Source organism: Saccoglossus kowalevskii, chromosome 21 (assembly GCF_978046115.1).
Source record: "Saccoglossus kowalevskii chromosome 21, keSacKowa6.1, whole genome shotgun sequence".
In the NCBI taxonomy this organism is placed as follows: Eukaryota; Metazoa; Hemichordata; class Enteropneusta; family Harrimaniidae; genus Saccoglossus; species Saccoglossus kowalevskii.
This window is the reverse complement of record NC_140661.1, coordinates 22,139,909-22,162,365: the sequence shown is the minus strand read 5'-3', so window position 1 is coordinate 22,162,365 and position 22,457 is coordinate 22,139,909. Positions and strand designations below refer to the sequence as shown.

At 35.7% G+C, this 22,457-nt stretch overlaps 1 protein-coding gene across 1 annotated transcript; it reads right to left on the bottom strand.

The window, feature by feature from the left end:
• Window positions 1–212: 212 nt before the first annotated feature.
• LOC144363998 (extracellular calcium-sensing receptor-like) lies at window positions 213–21,422 on the bottom strand. Its single transcript, XM_085495160.1, has 2 exons — window positions 20,897–21,422; window positions 213–593 (listed from the first exon to the last, which is right to left on the bottom strand). Exons 1-2 carry the CDS (start codon window positions 21,408–21,410, stop codon window positions 538–540), a joined length of 570 nt encoding a protein of 189 aa, XP_085351286.1. The 5' UTR covers window positions 21,411–21,422; the 3' UTR covers window positions 213–537.
• Between the last annotated feature and the right edge of the window lie 1,035 nt (window positions 21,423–22,457).

Sequence of the window (22,457 nt, the reverse complement as noted above, 5' to 3'; positions counted from 1 at the left end):
GAGAGGCAATAATTACTGAAAAGCATATATTTTCATTAAAAAATGGCAATTCTGATTACTCAATACCAGATGATGTTCATATTTTAGTTCATATTTTTCAAATCAGTGTACCTGATTTCTCGGCAAGGCGACTTAGTACCATCGAAAGCAAATACATAATTGGAAATTATTTCGACAAACTTAGTGCTACGTATCCGCCATTATTTATTGCGCTCCTTAAGAAAATGTAAAGGTCTTCTGATAAATCATTTAGTGAAATTGATACGAAATTACATAAAAATACAGAAAACACTGTGAAATACAATCGATCTAAATCAAACACAATGTCTAGGCATAAATTCGGTTACACAGACATCTTGTTCATTTTTGAATATGAATTTAAAATTGAATTTGACAGAATCCAACAGTCTTTCAACAGTGAATGCCGCTTTATCTTTGTGGCAAGGATGGCGATCCAGGTAAACGACCACTGCGATTGCTAACCATCACTAATGGAAGTTTACAATTATAATTTCAATTAATGTTGTACATTGGCATTCAAGCTTTCTGACTCAATGGACTCTCGCAATCTTCTTTAAACACGTACGCAACACCTGCAATTAATAGAAATGGTAGTTTTACACTCATATCGCCATTTTCACGTAACTAGACAATCCAAATAGAATTTGATTATTCAATAGCAAATGCATATTAGATTCGCAAAGAAAGGATTTACTTCATGGATTGACTATGTTTCTGTATATAGATTTAATTCAGTCACATGAACGATTGTTGTTACGGTTGAGTCGTGACAGGCCTTTCAGTGAAATATCTACGTCGTTTTGTAATACATGATATTACTTCTACATTTCTGCAGGTCAATCATCCAAAGTATACATACATAACAATATATTAACATTTTACTAATTTATTATGTTTAAATAATACCTACACGATGCAATTATCAACCGAATCAGACTAATTTTGAATATTTTAGTATTACAATTAATTATGTAACATTTTCCCATAATATAAGTCACTGTAACATAAGTATTCCTGTTCCATAAGGAGAGAACAATATACTATTGGAAATATGCGTCTTCTTTATTGCACATTGCGTTTTGGAAAGCATTAATTAGTTTTAACAAGCCTGAAACCTGTTGACCTCTAAAGCCCTGTACTTTTGTTGCCACTGTTATCTTATCACCGTTAATAAACCATGACGAACTGTGCTTTAAATGTACAAATACTGATAATAGTGTATTTGTTCCAGTACAATTAACCTGGACCAAAAATTCTTTTTTTTGAAAAATACACTCACATGAACGCTGAATTAAGTGTCACAAGCTCACTTATTGTAATTATATTTGTCCCTCTAGACGAGAATGTGTGCACACAACAATTATCATAAACTTGTTCATTCAAATTCAATAAGTCCGAAGCATGATAAACCACTATGTGTATATTCGAAGTCGGCTTTGCGTGCCACCTGAACGCACCCAATGGCGAATACAATACGAGGAAACCAGTATGTCAGTTAACGATTACAAAAATAGTACTCGTTTCTACGACCAGCAAATATTCCCATGATGTTGAGTAGCCAATACAGCGTTAATTCAATGAACAGTATATGAAATTTACCTCTCTCCCCATGTTACACCAAAAACTATAAGTCACAGCGACGAAAATGCGATCAGTGTTGTAATACATTCACATGGTTAATGAGCCAATAACAAGCAGCACGCTCAGTCGAGAATGGTAACTAGTAAAACGGGATATGATATACTGATTTTATTGATAGGTCAGTTTCTTCTGTAATCTAGTGAAGAACGGTGTAAATATCTAACATATCATAACTAAACAGATCTCGGATAAGATGAAAACCAGCGCGGGGTTTCTTGAAAATTCATATTAACACTCAAGTATAATGGTAATGACAATTTTCACTTATAGTTGTATTGAGAACAGACATACACAATACCAGTCACACAGAAAAAAATAACCCGGCTTCCTCCCTTGTAGTTCAATACGGAACACAGATAAACATATGCAAACATTTCAATTTGCATTGAAACATGTATGCCAAATTTGAGAACCATATCTATTGCCCTTATGATTACAAAGTGAACATTCAGATACTCATATTGTGACCTTGACCTTTAATCCAAAATGTGTTTTAGTCTCGCGAATTGGCAAATATTATGGCGCTGGTCATTTACAAAATGCAGCTACATTGCATTGCATGAAATCAAATACTGTTAACAGGACTTTAGAAAAGTTGTCACTGAAATGCAGCTTTGTCTTTTGGATTAAATGAGTGCCAAGTTTGAAGTCTCTTCCCCTTTGATTTATATTGCGAACATGAACACGCATGCATTCACACTTACATACATAACAAAGATTATAGTACATTAACATTCAGCATAACCATAACATAGTTATTAGCGTTATACACTTAATAAAACTATGTGTCATCTTACATTGGACCAAAATACTAGATATTTAAGAAACACGCACAAGACAGAGAAATAATATTAGAGATTGGTAAAAGATAATAAAAGAAATATGGTAAATGAAATGTCCACATATGATCAACAATATTGATGAACCACACGAACCAATTCATTACAAGATTCAGAGATGGTGCGGATTTTTCTCATGTATATTGAAATTATGCAAAGATTTTCCTGAAATTGTCGGGTGAAATGCCCTTGTTATTAAATATTGTAAAAACAGCAATGTCGGGAGTTATTTCGTTTAACTCGAAAGCTTGATAGAATTGATGGGTTTAAGTAGAACTTTTAAGACGGGTCACCCACGATGAACCAAACGTATACATCTATGGTTGCAATGGAAACAACTGTTACGGGAACTATTATTTTCCTTTATAACAAACAATTATGTATGACATTTTCAGAAGGGCTTTTTGTTGATACAATGACCAATCTATTTAATGTTGGTATAAAATGTATAGCTGGTTACTATGGAATCATTAATCATATAAATCACTATATCATAAGTATTATTCCAATTGTTGAGTTTATGTTGAGTTCATGGTCGAGGAATTCAAATAACATGAATGTTGGGGCATTGCAAAATGAGCTGCTTGTGGAGGGTCTGCTCTCCCCGAGTGCTTTTTAGTTGCATAAGTACTGTGCCCCACAATGAGCTATGTATTCGTTACTCTGTGTCAACCAATGCCTGTGACAGTAGATGTCGTGCTATTTACTGTACATTAGCTGAGCAAACTTTGAGAGACTATTGTCATATGATGCGAGTATGTTCGGTAATTGTAATTACAACATGTTTCTGTGCTCCTGTCTACAGCAATACTCTAGGTTTACATACAGCAATATCATTACATTGAACAAAGGGTCAAGGTGCAGCGATTCCTTTTTGAAATTAGACACGCAAAGACAAAAATACACATGCTTAGAGAGCACTCCCGTATAGTCTACAAAGCACAGTGTACCATTGTCTGCCTTTACATGTGAACCAAGAAGTTGTTTATATAAAGGTGAGACCGGAGTGTGTCAGTTTTTGTTCAGGTATGATCATACTATGTCATGTAGAAAAAGAATACCCATTATGCAACTACTGTCCCAGTGTATATTGCCTAATGTTATTTGACAATTTTGAATAGTTTACAAACTATACATTATAGATGAGCTCGTGAAAACCCACTCATGGTATAGTGAATACTATTCAAAAATATTGATTATAGTTTTTATGCAAGATCTGTTTTAATCATATATTTCCAATATATTCTCATATTTTATTACACTCATTTATGTACGGATAAGCATGGTTAAGATTGTGTTAATGCAAGCACAAATGAACTGTTTTATTCCTATATCACCCTCTGGATAAAATCTCAAATAAATTGTTTGTTTTTTAATACTTTTCAATGCGTTATTCAAGTCAAAAATGTGTATACCGACCTTGTGGGGGGCAATAATTATATATTAACTATGATCATTTTCACCAGGACTTACCAACTATCTCTATCACAAATTTATTTACAGATGAGATTTCTTGTTTTCTATAAGTTAAGTTTTAAAATAAATCAATTACATAAAAACCTATTTGCATAGAACCGAGTTAATCAAATTTTCAAATATGTTTTGAATTGATGTCGTGTGATTCATTTATATTTACGGTGCAAAAGATATCAATTAACAATGGATTGGAATGAGGTTTTCTCACATGCACTCAAAGTGACTAATATGACGGATATACGTGTTTTACACGGCAGCGTATGGTCTTATGTTTACTTAATTATAATTAGTACATTCATGCATATTTTTTCTTTTGGCTTTCCAGAAACTACATCATGTTTCATTGGCCGTAAGCGTGCGTGCGTGTATAACATATTTTAAAAAGCTAAGTTCAAATGTTCAAAGTAAGATAAACCATCAAATAAAATATCTGAATTTATATAGTGATTCGAGGAAAACAGAGATTACGAGTTGTTATCATCGATCTATCACAATCCTACATTGTTTCCAAGTGACGGACATTTTGATAAACGACTGCCACTGATGATTGGAACTCATGCTATACATGTTGGTTGGTCTGTACACACTAATATCTCATTTTATAAACTTGTTTGACAACTTCCATATCCTTGAGGCACAACAGGAATTCATAAGCTAAATATAACACTCGTGAATACAATTCTTTTTCACCAGCATTGTAGAGTTTGTAAAAAAGAATGTCAACATATTCCGGTGTATAGAAAAAAAGCAGTATATCAGGCATATAGGATGTCAACTCGAATGCTGAGGTATTTCAATATGGTAACTCATACAACAGTCATTATATAGAAAACGTATCACTGTACTTCAAAGCAACCAAATATTCTTTGACAAATCACTTTATAGATTATATTATTTTTTTGTGATTTTTCATTGTAATCATGTAGGATGTATCACATATGGCGTATTGTAATCATTCTATTTAAATAAAATAAATTATTGGAAGGTGTACTTTGGCTAATTGTGCCGTTATGCAATAATTCGTTGCTCACAATGTACTATGTCAGGTGAGCATATTTGTTTTATTACTATAACCTTATTATTATACATCTTTTCCTTCCAAGAATACACCATGGGAATGCCGAAATCCAAAATGTTCAGAATAGAATCAGCGAACTTCTTTATGTGGTGCCCGGGCAAACTCTGGTGACAGTCATTTTTGTTTTTATTATAAGAGGACGCTAACGCACGTAATTATCCAATATTTGGAGTTCGTATTTGCTAATATGGTAGAATGAAAATATCCTGTAAAATACCAAGAAATTACGGCAAGCTGTAACTTATGGCGTTACGGTGACAAATGTATAATAATGTATAACGAAGACAGTACAGCTGGAGTATCGACCGATGATTCGACAAATTTGACCAATTTGAAGTAAAGCAAAAAAAAAAACACTCGAGTATGGTAATAATAAATTCCACTTTCTAACGTCGAAGTTCGTCCGAAACAGTGACTTAGTGATCAGTAAAATAGTTTCCTACTAAGGTTTGTCAGAATTTTCGCAATAAATCACCTTTAATTCGCGAACAGATCGAACATTAGTAAAATGTTCTGCTCAACAGATTACTTTGTGTTACTTGTGCAAAGTTATGGTTTATGTGATTACCTGTACCCGGGAGACTATCAGCAAAAACAGTTTGTTCGTAGTCGCCGTATTGTTACGTGGCCATCGCCGAATATTGTATTTTGCATGTAGAAGTTGTATGGCGCTCGATAGAGATTTATGACTTCCTGTGTGTCGTACATTCATATGGATTGCTTTAAATTGTGTATTTAACCAGTAATTTGTTATTGTACTGCGTGTTCTTTTGTACTCGGGTCTTGTGGCATCTGTAATGCCAGACGGCTGTTTACCCCAAGTTTATACCTCGTAAATACATAAATCGGGCTGTATTTATACATACATTACCCATCGCCGTGGTCAAAACACAGGATTAGAGAGCATTGTTGTCAATTACATATATGGACCTTGGCCGGACTCAATATTTGTATAATGTTAAATTCATAATTGATATATATATATTATGCATTTCACATATTTGATTAACATTATAACAGGGTTACTGTCATGAACCGACGGCAACTTATATACAATTCCGAAGCAAATAATTTCTGCCGGGAAATTCTTTAGCAAAATACTCATATAGCGATATAATAAATTGCTACACATAAGAATTAATCTCAGTATGTGAGCAAATAATTTCTTGATATATAGTGTGATTAAATGCGTAACGCCCGGAATCCCAGACAGACTATACCGATGTCATGGACATCCAGAGGTGAGGATCAGTTAGCAATTTCGTTATTACATAACGAAATTGCTAACTGAACCTCACCTCTGGACACGTAAGTTATTAACTTATTTTCCTAACACATAAACGTTTTCTCGGTCGTTGGAATCCAATACTGACTAATACGTCTTCAATCGGATTAACCGGACTAACAAAAAAGCTATGAAAAAAGCTACTTATCGGCTTGTGTGAAATTAGATATTTTTAAGCATTCTTCAGGCGTGTTGGGAATAATTCCAATTATCCGCGACACCACTTCAGATGAAATTCTAACATTGCAATTTGTTGCCGAGACGTGCAAGTCGGCATTGATATCGTGAGGGTGATAAGAGGATTGAGTGACGTCACGTAATGTAAATGCAATACAAATCTAACCAAATTATGTAAAAGTATCGAGATGAAAAAGAAACGTCTATTCAGTCTGTTATTTTTAGCATGTCGTGATGATAAGTTTTTTGTAATTTGTTTTTAAAAGAACAACATATGTCATCTGTCACTCATGTCGGTCGTTACAAATGACTGGTAGTTTTTATTGAGTGCAACTGTTTCCGTTCAAGTATTGTATTTGCTTGGGGCATGTTAATGTTTCGTTTTCCTAGAGAGAATGAGAGAGAGAGAAAAATGGGAGATTATAACTTATCCCGTACGTCTGCAGAATCAACATTAATTCATTCATTTATTCATTCTTTCATTCATTCAATAATTCATTCATTCACAATTTATTTATGTGTTTATTTATTATTTTGTTCAGATCAAGAGATAGTATTACAATTACAATTCTGGAAGACCAAAATTGACAACCAACCCGAGGAAAGCAGCTTTTCATTAGATGGGAAAGCTTTTAATGTGCACTAAAAATAGCAAGAGCAAATATAACTGACAGTTGTTATCGTTTCCATGCAACAGGGTGTCATTCACCAAAATTTTACAGTCGGCTATGTAATGCCAGACGAACACGCTCAAGTTCAAACACATTTAGCATATATTATCAGTGATTGGCATGTTAATATCAGTGTAATATACAGTTTACTCTTTTTATATTGAAGCTTAAATTACGCGTCATTTATATGAAGCTTAAATTACGCGTCATTTATATGTTTTTAATGAATAACAGAATGTATATGAAATACATCATGTTATTGTATAGCTCACTTATTTCCAGCAATTGAAAATTCTCCGTAAAAATGTGTGAAATATTTTAGAATGGTCAAGAATCTGGAAAGGATCAATGAATAAATTGAACAAAAAAAATATGATTGATGATTATCATTTATATAATTATATAATCTAATAATATAACTTATATAAAGTATTTAATCCATGATGTATTAATTGTTTTACACACGTACTGCTAGACATTGTTATTACCACCTTTGCTGTATCTTTATTCTGAATAAATTGCCAATGAACAGTTCAATATATATTTTCTGTGTAGACCCGTGTAAATGGTGTGCACTTCAACAATTTTAACATTTCGATTGTATGTGTGTATAAAAATGAATGTGCATTTAGTAATACCGAAACAACATACAGGTATTATGACAAAACGCTAGGAATTGTATATTATTATTGCGACTCAATGATATGTAGTATTAAAGAGACGAATTATAAATATATCGAATAACAGCATGCGATTGAGATTGATTTTCATGTCAGATTGAAGGACATATAACGAGAATATCATACGATTTCAGCTTAAACATATGGTGGATTCATAAGTCAGGTTATAGATATATTAAGTATATCAAATACGATGAGATAAATTCATATAATGAATGGGACTCATTTAAGTTAATTTTTCACTGACACTGGCTTTGGTATAGCCAAAAAACAGAAAATATTAGATATAAAGCTGTGGAAAACATTTGTGAGTCAGTGGTGTCAAACATTTACGAAATTATACCCAACAAATCGTCATTTCGGAAGAAATGATGAATACAGCGTCGTACAGACGACGAGTAGATCAATCTAATATATATATATATATATATATATATATATATATATATATATATATATATATATATGCATCCAGAGGCATCATGGGTAAACATGTGACGGAATAAGCATAATTCATCTAATATTTTTCGTGCACGCTATTGATAGGAATAGAATAAAATGTTAACTTTTAAGGCCGATGTGAATGGTTGTTTCTATATATAGTCACTGTAAGTGCCAATTGAAACTAAACACAAATTCGATAATTAAATGAATGCAGTTACACCGCTAGCCTACCATTTCAACAAAATTCAAAAGCACATTGACAGTTAATTAATTGAGTGCAAACGGAATTTCATAACAGCGTAAGAATTGAAAGGCAGGGGGTTAGCTCTAACCAACGTTGGAAACGTATGATATGCCACTTTGCATGTATTTGATGATGAAATAGAATTACAATGGCAATTTTTCGGACACCCAGTTTCTACATTATGTTATTGTAAACTACAAAATACAATGTGTATTTCTCAGAAATGTGTTATAAACTTTAAATAATTGAGTAGGTATTAATTATTCAGCAAATCAGGCGCTTTTGTATTGTTTGCAGAAACAATACTACAATGACAGAATAAATATACCGCCGTCAGTTTGTCTCAAAACTTCGGGCAGTCATGCGACATAGGCATCATATTATGTTCATATTAACTTGTAAATTAACTGGTAACATAATAGAAGGTTATTACGAAAATACCTGCAAAGCGCAGCGGAGGTCGATGCGACAGCGTATTGTCTGGATGCATACTTTGAGGTATCTTCGTAATAACCTTATTATTATACGTCTTTTCCTACCAAGAATATACAAGGGAATGCCGAAATCTAAAAAGTTTAGAACAGAATCAGCCAACTTCTTTGTATGGAGTCCGGTAAAATCCTGGTGGCAGCCATGTTTGTTTTTATTACTAGAGGACGCTTACGCGCGTAATCATTCCATATTTGGAATTCGCATTTCCTAATATGATAGGATTAAAATACCCCGTAAAATACCGCAAAATTACGGCACGCTGTAACTTATGGCGTTACGGTGACAGATGTATAATAATATATAATAATTTATTCTCCATGGAATACGATAAACTAACTTCGACAAAACGAACAGGATTTCAATTTTGTTTAGAGATGTGAACCGCAAATACGAGGGTTTGAAATGTAGTATTGGCGGCAGATTATCCAGCGCTTCGGCTAACAAATAATCAAAAATTTAACCGCACTTTGGGAATAAAAGAACACTAGGTTTGGCAGCCGCAATGCGCAATGCTCAGAACAACTGAATGTTCGTGTGCTAAACATTGAGTTTCCACTTCCAAATTATCTTCACACGAGTTCGTAAATGACATTCATACATGTTAAATAATTACACTTCTTGCAGAAAAGTCGAATACCGTTATTTTACTATAGTAACTGCGATTCTTTTACATGTGGCTGTGTGCTGAACATATTACGAAGACATTCTTACTTATATTTGTTCAACGCGAGTATGTCCATACAAAACGAATGCATTTTTTTGCTAATGTTTTCGTATAATTTTAGGTAGTATTGTCAGCAAGGCTCCTGTGTATACATTAAGTGTATATATTAAGTGTTCGAGGCGGATGCTCGTCAGAGCATGGCATATCGCATGAAACATGTATTGCCAAGTTCATGGGTTAATTGTCATGCATGTCACGGCGAGTAGTACCCGGAGGCATTAACACCGTCATTTAGTTACTAGTTATATACTTGCAATAAATTAGCTTTATTTATTTCATTTGCCAAGCAGAAAACACTAATAATTAATAGACGCCCACGTCTATGGCGCCCACAAATTTGTGCAGTATCATTCCAACGTCAGCATGGTAAATGTTTAGTCTGGCGTCAATGATAGAGGACAGTTTTGTACACATGTAAAACGGGGATTTACAGTACGAACTACTGTTTACAGTGTAGTGTATCAGAGTGTACAGTATTGTGTGATTTATTCGTTAAAAAGCGTTTTTATTAAACCAGTATCATAGCTAATACATTGATCGTAGCATTTAAGTCAATCATTTTATGAATACTTCAATGGTTATTTGAGCATGAATTTAGAAAACTTGTATGAAATCGGTTAACTACGTTTTTTTGAAAGCAGTGTTGGATGGACGGAGCGCAGGTGATTTACACTTATATTACATTTATACACTTTTTTATATGTCCCGAGTCCACCCGATGATTTCCATAGTTTTGTTATTGCCCCCGCAATATATAATGACAGACATTCGTCCCATGGTATTCTTTAATATTCATCAAGTCAGAACGTCGAAACTGTAAGCGATTTCGTAGCCACAAATTCTTCCGATGGATATATGTTGTTGATAACTTGATAATATATATATTAGTGACTTTGGAGATGTCGCTTTATATTATTCATAGTATGTACTTAACATATCCGATGACGTTAGGCACTCATATTCAACGTTAGCATATGTCAATATATGTATATTAAACACAATCGTATGCTTCAAAGATTATTGAAAAACATATCGTGTTAGCACAGATTACTAACAATAACATTTTAAAACAATAAATAAAAAAAATTGAATATCGAGTTCATGGTCACTGCCAGACGCATGGTTACACTATCCGGTGAACGTGATCAGAAATATTTACTTTATAACTTTATACTCAGAATTTAGTTCCGCTATTTGTATCGCCACATGAAGCAAGTGCTATGGGCAATTATCGTCTTCCTGTTGAGATTGATACAGCTCATTAATAAGCTCGTGTAAGCAGGAAACTAAGGTTTCTTCAACATCCCTTACCGGAGGCGTGATCGTCATAGAAAGCTGACTAAGACTCGTAACATTCAATGTAACTTGGGATAAGTATCTTCACCGTGGGGTACAAGAGGCAGTTGAAAACAAAAACTAATTTTAGTTCATTTTGAGTAATTATCTACATTGCTATGTTAACGTAATTTGATTCTAGTGTTCTAACAGTAAGGCAGGATATACACCAGAGGGTAAGAAAAACACATTTAGTGTGTCGTATAGTAAGCTAGTTAGTTATTATTTTGCTATGTAATATATAGGAGGATATTCAAAGACATCGACATTCATAACAACTATTGTCGCGTTTTATTAAACAGAACGTTTAATTGTATGGTTTATCAAATACTAGTTGCCATGGTAAGTATAAAATATATTGGGGAAATAGTTTCCTTTGCTACTGTTATGCGAACCACATCTCTGTTTTTCGTGATTCCCCACAAATAAAATAAAATGTACGATTCTCGTTGAATAGGTTTTGTGGATTTTTTTTATTTTCAATTATAATTGGAGTGGAAATAATTCCTAGCCAATAGTTTACTAGTTTTTCATTCGAGTATTACACATCGAAAGGTTAAACCTAAAAGGAGATTGATGTTTTTTCACAGAGCGGATTCGTGAACTTGATAGTTAATGTCACCGCTGACGCGGGTGCAAGTAAATGCATAAAGAACAAGAAAAAAGTCTCAAAGTAATTTCAGATTGTACTGGTATTTCAAAGACCAGTAGGTTTCCGTAAATCCGGCTCAATTATTGCATCAACGGAGTTTCTTATTCGGAAATATAACAAGTAGATTTTTGGAGAATTGGGGGAAATAATCACACTAGGCGCGCATTGAAGTTGTGTACTGATTACATTATAGAGAATAAAGTGCGCATACCACACGCAGTGTCCGGGACATAGTAGCAAGTTTTCAGAATAGAGTAAATTATATTATAGACCGATCTCATAGTGCGCGACTCCCGCGGAGAGGCGTATTTGCTGTACATTCTTTGAATCAGGCGCCATTGCACATATTGGAAATTTGCGAAGCATTGTAAAAGGTAAAACCCAAACGAATGACGACACACCACACTATATACAATAATATCAGCGCATCGTTTAAATCATGCGGGATATGTCCATGTCTGATAAGATCGCGCGGAAAAGCGGCCTTTTTATAAAAAAGTAATATAAAACCTCACGTTGTGATGGATACGCTCTCACAAGTTTGCGAAATGACAGATAGCAGATGCCGAGTGTTCACCGCACTACGGTATTTAAATATGAAATATTAGTTCCGTTCAGATAACGTTGTGAACAGAATAAGGATATGTGACCCCCATGATAAAAACTCCCCCGCACGAGAACTCTTACAACTATGTACTAACAGAAGGCCCCCGGAATGTATTCGTACACTATTGTAATCAATGCCATACATCCAACCTAGTTAACCAAGTTAGCCTTCAGGCGTTATTGGTTTCGACATTAAAAATATCAATGTGTTTTGTACACAGTATCACATCATATCATTTTCTTTAACATAGTCAGTAGTATCGACATTCAACTCAGCGGGAATTTTACATTTGCGTTAGAACATTATTCATTAGATCCTGGTCCGAAATGGACGGCTCAAATAACACACACAATCGTAGATCCTCAGACAAAATCGTATAAAGAAATTTAAAAGTCTAATGATACATAACAAACGTCTGAAAACAATTGACAAAATAACCCACAAAAACAACAACTGGCAAGTAGGGTAAAATTAGTAACAGTGGCGGTGGTACCGGGTTGGCAGCCCCCCCCCCCCCAATGCGTGGTTGCGCTTATGGGGCGCAAGAGATGGTGAGCAGATCCCCCCCCCCCCCCCCATGCACGACTTTGTGCCGCCGCAGAGGAAGATATATGTAGATTCCATGATTTTATTTAATTCCTGTAATAGGTATTCCGTACATTATGTGAGAGTTATCTCCGAAAACAAAGCTACAGAACAGAAATAAGTTTGTTTAGGCCATAAACAAATTATTAAACCAATAATGAGTTATTTGAATGTGAAATGTAGGAAAAGAACATAATAGTGATCTATTAATCACTCACGGAATCACTGTTTCGCAGCAAAAGCAGTAACTACGCCGATGAAATATGTGTTCATATGTAAGGTAAGTAAGTAACCTAATTATCATCATGCGAACTTATTCTTTCTCCGGACATTTTCTAATTATTTGACTAGATATTTTAGCGCGTTGTTATATCTATGTTTTGGTCACGGGTCTCAAAATACAGTTGGGCAATGCCATATAATATCAATACATTCGTTAATCCATCCCTGGAATCAATACATTAACTAACACGTCTTGTACGTTATCATTGTGTCACAAATTGTGACACAACTAGCTGATTATTTGTTCAAAAAGCGGACATTAGACAATTATTTCGAAAAGCAATTTTATTTACTTGTATCCTGATTGATTCTGGGGTAGCGTTGCCGAAAAGAACTTATAAAACGTTTCATAGTTTTTTTCATTTCAGCATGTCAATCCCTTTAAGCTGCTAACAACAGATTGGAGTTTTCTTATATGTCCCTTAAAACAGACTTACGAAGTGTATATACACAGCTTTGTTCCTCATAAACAGCTTCAGTTGTTTATGGACCGTATATGATACCTTGTATACGTTGGCAACAAATTCATTTAATATATGTTCGTCCAGCAATACAGTGTCTTGCTTAAAACATCCGTCATCCAAAATTTCACGACCTAAAAAGTGTATGGAACTTTGCAAGAAGACGCCAATTTTCAAACACTTTTCACAAACTGGGTGAATCAAAATGAACAATTCACCTTCGCAAATTCCATAGCTAAGACAGCTGCCCATTTGTTTATCGATTAGAAATGTCACATAAGGATGTCAAGTTGATATATAACATGCCTGGAAATATCATACGATTTTCGAAAATGTTCCACCACTATCAAAGTACTCTAAACAGACACTTTATGGAAGATATGAGACATACTGCAGAAATGGCGACAGTAAAATAGTCCATATTTGACCCGCTCGCAAATTACATGATTATACATGCGTCTTTTCTAATCTCGTTACATTTTCAGAGTTAATTCCAATATTACGGTTGCATTAAAAGAATATGTTTGCAATCGTATCTACCATGCCACTGCAAGTTAAACGATGCAATGAAATTACGCGTTGATTGAGTTCCAGTCGCGAAAAAAAGATTACATTTTCCGAAAGACGCTAGTGATTCGATTACCGAATAACGCCTGAGTAGGTCAATGGAAGTACCTCCGCGTTATGGATATCGGTGGTGGCTGCATCTCTCAAGTGTGTTGACGGACCTGTTATTTAGATGAAAGTGTATCTGCGATATGCGTATATATAGTCAATGAGGTTCACGTACTGCCGGTCTGCTGCTGAGATAATTTATTTGGATGGCAGAACTAAAATGCGGATACACTTCCGTTGCCTAACCTCAAAGAACAAACACGCGCGTGAACGCGCTACAGAATATTATAAGCGCAATATGAGTATTTGTATTTGTATTATCTCTTCATGTGTTTTGTGACCTCTTCATACCCGAAATGTTATAGATATGACGACGTTTGGGAGAGTTGCCAAGAGTATTTTAAATCTTATGACTGAAATTATACCACATTCACGTGATGTATCAACGCGCAACTCATTCAATCTGTACAGCATTCCGACGCATTGCGCTCTAAGTATGCCCCCATGGACCGATGCAGTCTGGGAATATCAAAACCAGAAATAGGTTCATGAATACACGGCGAGACAGAACGTATATCACGAACATTGGAATGGAATTCGCCGTTTAAATATTTCGAAAAAATAATGACTTAAGTACGACGGCCATACAGTGTTATACTAGCAATACAATCCCACCGTGAATAATGCACTGCTTAATACACGGTTAAAAAACACTCTTTTGGGGAAGCAGTCGCTTTAAACCAAACTCCCGGTAATACTTTACTTAGCGACGATAACTACACTGACTACTAGGAAAAGTATTTAAGCTCCTTTTGTAAGAATTCATTATAGGGTAACCGCATCATGCAAATCCCTGGCAGTTGGTCGTAGCGACAACTGGCATTTGGTCTTCCCAATTCTCGTATATGGTGTCATATTGTAGTGTGCGTGTCAGTGCCATGGGGATGTATTATTTCATTAGTGCGTGTAATTAAATCCAAATCACTTACATATTTCGGCACAACTCTGATATTTAAAATGCTGTCTAAATTTTGTTTGACTAGAGTTACGTAATTAAAGACCCCTTACTTGGAGAGTATGTACAGCTATTACGATTTATTACGTCATCAGTTTGGCTGTAAATTATGAACTATCACCCACACTTTAAATACATACACGTATTGCCCTGTAAGTTTGAACCATGCTTATTAATGACAGTAGAATCATACTATTCCATATTGACAAATATGACACCGTATTACACTGCCATGGGGAAATATGTATTCCGGGGTATATAACCGTTATTTAAGGGACATACAATTAATAAGCATATTGCAATTATTATTAACCATGCACAATATTATGCATTCAGGAGCGCAAGAAGTTTGTGGCCATGAACAAGTTCAAGCGAAGATTTAATATATCCCGACATTAATGGTATACGATCATGAACATCGTATGTATATTGGAATGAAGAATTTAAATAAACAGTGATATTCACACACTGAAGACAACCTAATCCGATTAGAAAAACATAATACCCAATATATGGTTGCAACGTATATATATGTTATAAAAAACTTCCAAACAAACAACATTGGATAGAATGTGAAATGTCGAAATAAGCATCTTCATTTTTGATAATTGCGAGCATCACGACAGATAATCGCCGTGCTACATATTTTAATGTGTGTTTATTCGCTGATCTTGTCTACGTCAACGCTGGCAACAGACTGTTTATTAATGGAACACATTACAAACACCTCATATCCTCAACACATAAACCACTTTCAAATTCTCTACACATCCCGTTTAGTCGATTGTAGTTAATATGCAGAGTTGAGTATCATTCATAAATCAGAGAACGAAAGATTCATATCGAACATCCAAAGAAACGATGTTAATATATCGGGATTATATGCAACGGTGATTTTCAACTTGATGGTTAGATTCATTAACCTGGGGATCAAGTCTTTAGTTCAGAGAGTTCAATGTGAGCCTTAAGGATCACTAGCATGTTCCTTTTCACTATTTATGGTTATTTTATTTCTTTTTATTCCACATATTGTGTGAAATTATTACATCGTACACTGGCGATATCGTATGTGTAGGATAATTTTCATTCAAATGCATGCATGCCATATGGCTGAGCTTCTGTTCTTCTCAACAATAGCCACTGTGCTTATTAAAAAGGTGAATAAGCTTGTTTTGACGATAGAAGTGGTGGATTATTGTGTTTGGCGGCGTATGTACTTTGACATATTAATATATTGTAGATAGTAAAACAAAATCTCAAATACAGTACGACGTTATTATTATTTCGTCAAAGATCTGCTAATTTACACCAGTATAATGGAGACACGTTCCATTACCAGTAATTTAAGTTGGACTAGAAAATATGTGTTTTCGCTTTTAGTTAACACACGGACATACTTCAACAATGCTTACACACCGTAGGTATAACATTAAAATAATTATTACTCTGGACATGCAACATCAATATAATTGGATAATTTATGTTGATACACATATTGTATCACGATGTATCGATATAAATAAGTTATGTCTTACTAAATATGTTATTTATAGTTTGATGAAATGAATAGAGCAAATACGTGCGTGCTATTCAAAATACATAAATTTCTCATAAATTAAAGCGCATATGCAGTAGTGTAAACCAATATGTCATAGAAAGTATATTATTCTGTGGTGCGTTGTACAAATATCAACAAAATGTTTTTTTTCTTTACGATCAATAATAAACCAAAATATATATCTAATATTATTGATCGTACAAACTAAATATTATGTTCTCTATTGACGTCATTCCCTTTCTGACATATTCTGAAAACGTGATATAGAGCAAAGTGTTTGTACCACTAGAATGTATTCACAGGTCTTGCAAACCGGCAAAACCATCCTCTGCCTTCCTTTAAGACAGCTGTAAGGTCACCAGCGTCTGTGATTTTCTCACATCCACATTTGTGGCTGTGTTGACAGCAGAATTAACGCAAATGTAATAACCCCAAAGGCGTTTCAAACGAAAGCATCCCCGAACTATGATTACTGGTAATTTTAGATTCTTGACTTAGAACACGAGTTTGAATTCCCTAAAAGGAGATAAATAAATCTATATGAAATTTTCATTTGTATCAACTCCCCCAAAGGCTGTTGCCCAGGGAAAGTTCTCACACCAGGCGCAAGGGAAATTACTGAGATCAACAAGCCAGATTGTTTATCGAGTGGCTCTCGTAAATCCTATTTGCACGAGATAAACGGCTACTTCAAGTCTCATGAGTTCGATCGGCGGACGAATGCCAATTAAGCACATGTTCTCACAACTTAGCAGTTTGAACTATTGCCCTCGTCACACACAACTTATCATCGGTTAATAATTTTTGGAACACTATTACGACAGATCCACATTACCATTTATGCACAATGACAACGTAACTTTAAAATGCATTGCGTGATTGTGATTTTCATGCTCCAAGATATAAAACTACGTATGTCAATCTTTAATAGCTGAAGTTTCAGATAGCTTAATTTCCAAAGCAACTTGACATTTCTGAGATATATTACACATTATCACAGACTACTGTTATAATATAAACATGCACAGACGCCAGGCTGTGTATGTTTTCAATCAGGCACCTATTCGCACGTATACTATTTGATTCAAGCAAAAATAGTGTAGCCTCTGTTGATTGAGCATGGACAGAATCTCCAATGGTCGTAGAGAAAACACGCTTATGTGATTCAGGAAAACACTAAAAGTACAATGGGGATTGCTGTTTTAGTCCGTTTTGGGGAAAATAATCCATGCTCAGGCTATTTGGGGTAATAGCTGGTCGTTGTTTGTAAGCCAGGTGTTACTTCTATTAACAGCAGCAAATGTGACCTTGAATTTAAGCTGTTCGAAAAAAAACAAACTAAATATGAGTTGGTGCTCAATGTGGCCTTCCATGCCTTCCATGTCAATAGCTATACGTTTACCTATTCAGCTGATCGGCAACTAGCGATGTACATATAGTTGATGTGAGCGTTTTGAATAAATGTATCCAATTTCAAGCGAACATGAAGTCTGAGATGGCAATTTCTGTATCGGCAGACTCATAGTAGCTAATGCAAGCCGAGTTTACTTTTTTAATTGAACATTTGTCCGGTTATTATAATGCAAGCTATTTGTACGTTTGTATGTTTATACCAGCGCTAAGATGCAGTTATTGTTAAAATATGGCACATTACATAGTGGTATATTGGAAAGCATGTTAGTGCACATCAATATTGTGATCGACACGAGGCGTCGACGAGACCAAGCAACATCTGATTTTCCCTTTAGCTATCCTACAGTAATATGAGTAAATATAAGAGTGTACTTTTATTTCTAAATTTTGATACATGACAACATCGCGGGATAATTATGAGTTAAGCACACTGCAATATTTAGCTGTAGGTGTTAGAGTGAGTATTCTGTATACTTGGATAGTGAAATTAATTGCGAGAGATCAGTAACTTAATGCTAATATACGTTAACATGAGACCACCGCCTATAATACCCCCCATGTCGTTGATATGTGCTAGTTTCGTCACTTTAGAGAGAAGTGATTTATATAACAATTGATGACACGGTAACAGAGAATGGATTCAATACAATTCTTCTAACAAAATAACTTAGACTTAATTGCAATACGCTATTCACTCAAATCATTCCGAATAGCAAAATCTGAAGCAGAAGAACGATTATTATTAAATATTCATGAAATGCATACATATTAACTTTGAGTTTACTCATGTCGTAAATAGTGTTGGTTAGGGCCAAGCACGTAATGTCACAGCTACGTCATTTATTTAAACTTAACGTATCTTGCAATAGCAGGTAGAATAAAAACAAGAATGTTCCTTGAGCCTAATCCGTGATTGGCTTTCGGGATTAATTATCAAGCCAGTAATTAACCCCGTTACCAAATTTACTCGTCAATAAATTAAAGAAAAATTGGATTCTACCTGTCAGGAAAATCACGCATGTCCATCACCATATCGCAATTACGTCACTACATATTTATAGTGAAAATATGATTATCCCGGCTATAACAAATTAACTGGTAGCCACGTGAATATGAATTAACATACACTGCGCATGTGTAGATATGTGTATAATTATTGGTCCAGGTATTTAAAAAAAAAACCAGCAAAACGTTAATTATCATTGTCAAATATTGCGTGCCCATTATCGATTCATATATCCTTCTTAATATATGTGGTGTCAATATACGTCACAGTTACTCCCGAAAATAACCCAATTGCCTAACCCCTCCATAAAAAACATGGATTGTCATTACAGTTTTTGTCGTGATTACCACCCTCCACTATGTACTGTGTCATGACGTAGTATACAACATGCCTTCATCATCATGACGCAACACACGACTCCACGCCATTTCCGCCATGACGTATTCTACAACTTTCAACTATTTAGCTCTGTGCACCAAGGCACCACGTACGACGATCCACTCCGTTCCCGTGTCATGACCCCAGACATGTCCTTTCAATTTGCTTCCTTTCACAAAAAGAAATCAAGCGTGGCGACCCATGCCCATAGTCTGTCTGGCACGTGAACTGGTCCGATCTCATTTATCAAAATACAACCACACCTTATCACATCACTAAAAATGTTAGTATTTTTCCAAGTGATTGGACTAGCGTATAGGATGCAGATATATTTTTTCCCGCAATTTAAAGAAAAAAAAATTCTCGAAGAAAATAAATTTGAAAGGTATGTAAACACGCCTGTGAGTTCCTTGTTGGCAGTTATTTGTGTACGTTTTTCGAAGCTAATGAAAAGTAATTACGATAAATACTCAACGTGATATCCTTAATTAGGTCGCTCTGTAAACATTAGAATGTTTATCGAGCGCGATCTCCATTGATGTAATTGTACAAAGCGTTAACTGCAGATTGGATTGTATTTACTAAAACGTGTTGACAAATGGTTGCCCTACTTTGACCTCGTGCGTAACCAAGACTGCCACATAGTCAGTGAAAGGATCAGTTATAAATTGCGCAGTTAGTATGATGGTGAGAAAAATGTCAACGTAGCAGTTCGCGTGAAAATAAACCTACTTGAAACATAACATTCTTCTTATTGATTTAGTAATAAAATCGGTTTATCGACGCTTCGTTGCCATTCACCGCGATCGCACTGCTGTTTTTAATTTCGAGAGAGAACAGAACTTAGTGTATCCTCGTTCGGAACACAATAAATCAAAATACAGACTTACTCCTCCGTTCTAATGAATCTTAAACTTTGATCGACTCAGGAATTATCCGCATTTGAAACGAGCTACAAGAACCGCCGTTCAAATAACGGGTAGTTTGTTTCCCCCATTCATTGATAGTCAAAATATGATTATACATCGCCATCTGCCCAGAAAACAAACGTTACCGGTAACTGGCTAGCGCTGTGTTATCACCATACTTGTCAGTATCTTGTATCACTAAAGCTAACATCTGTACCAGTATGTGAAACAAGAACTAAGGCGTCATAACAATTTAATATAATATATATCGGCGCCAGTATTTGTTAATAGTATCATTCCACGACTTACCAGTGACATTTTGCACGTCTAATTCTTGGACTATGGCTTCCATGTCTGTGTCGTGAATAAACGTCACTATAACTCTAATCTCGGGGTTTTCTCGGATGCGGTTGACTACTTCTTTCACCTCCATGTGGCTTGCCTGGTTACGAATCAGCTCACTAAATGCAACGCAGATATTTCTTACCTCAGCTTCCCGCTCGAATTGCTCTATCCCGTAGCGGCCATAGTCATCATCGGTTGCTAGAGTCCCGACAGCGTTCCACCCAAAATGTTCCACGATTTCAGCCATAGCTTTTGCTTGGAGTTCGTCACTTGGGATGGTGCGGTAAAATGATTTGTAACGGGATTTATTACTCAGTAGCGGACTCGTGGACGCGTAGCCAACAAGTGGTATATTCAATACACCGAGTGTACTGGCTACCGGCATGGTTACGGACGACATTCCCGCGCCGATGACCGCTTTAACCGCCATTGAATCGTTACGCACGGTCATCAGCACGAAATCTAATGCCTTGTCCATAGCCTGCGAAACCGAATCGCATGTGTCTCTAATGTCGTAGCCAAGTGTGATATTCGGCAAAATGTCTTTCCTATTGTTGATCTCCTCCACGGCGAATATCATAGCCTCTGCCCATTGGAAAACCTCCACGTTGAACGACTCGCATCTTTCTTTGATTGGACCTGATTTGAGAGTGTCGTCGGTACGTACCATACTGGAATGGAAGGGAAATAATCCACCGAGCATTATGTCCCCGGGTAGGTAAACTTTTTCTGATGTCACCTCGCTGTGGACTATCGTGAACATGAGAAAACAAGCGGGAATCCAAGCGCATAGCGACATACTGAATATAGACGGTAGCTTTCCTTACCTGCGTACGTGCTCAGGTGAATCGACCACAGCAGTGAAACACGGAACTCCCATACGCTTGTGTTCATAAAGATTTGTTGCAATATATCTTTCACCTGGTTCCTGTCATTGCCGGCTATTTTCGTTTCCTAAGTAAAAACCGAGGCAGATGACATACGCAGATAGTAGAAAAGGTAGTTCTTGTTGACGATGTATAAAACAATATATACTTGCGATAGTTCCCAAGAAATGTGCTCTCTGTTTAGTAATTCCGACAGTGAATGTAGTGTGACCGGTATATAAATAAAAAAAAACACGCCTACTGATTTCCTCTGCACTGGGACACGACGTATACAACGACAACGGTAACAAACCTGGAGGATGCGTTTGTACCAAACTGTATTACCGCACACTTGGTTCAAAGAGTAGTTCAATGAGACAGACGGTGTTGTTAGCCCGGCTTCTAGTCGTTCTTGAAATCCGCTACTTGCATTGGCGATACACACAATGCTTTGCCACAGCTACAAATGCGGCAGTCGCTCCCATGCTGAAGCGAGGCGAAGTCACGTGTTCACGCGTTGCCATGGCATGTATCAGCTTAATGTGGGTCGCCGTTAGTATTGCGATAAAAGAAATGCGACAGCGCCTGTTATCCATAATATAATAAATCACTTTGAAGTTCACGAGCGACGATTACATTCCAATGTCAATGCTGTTAAC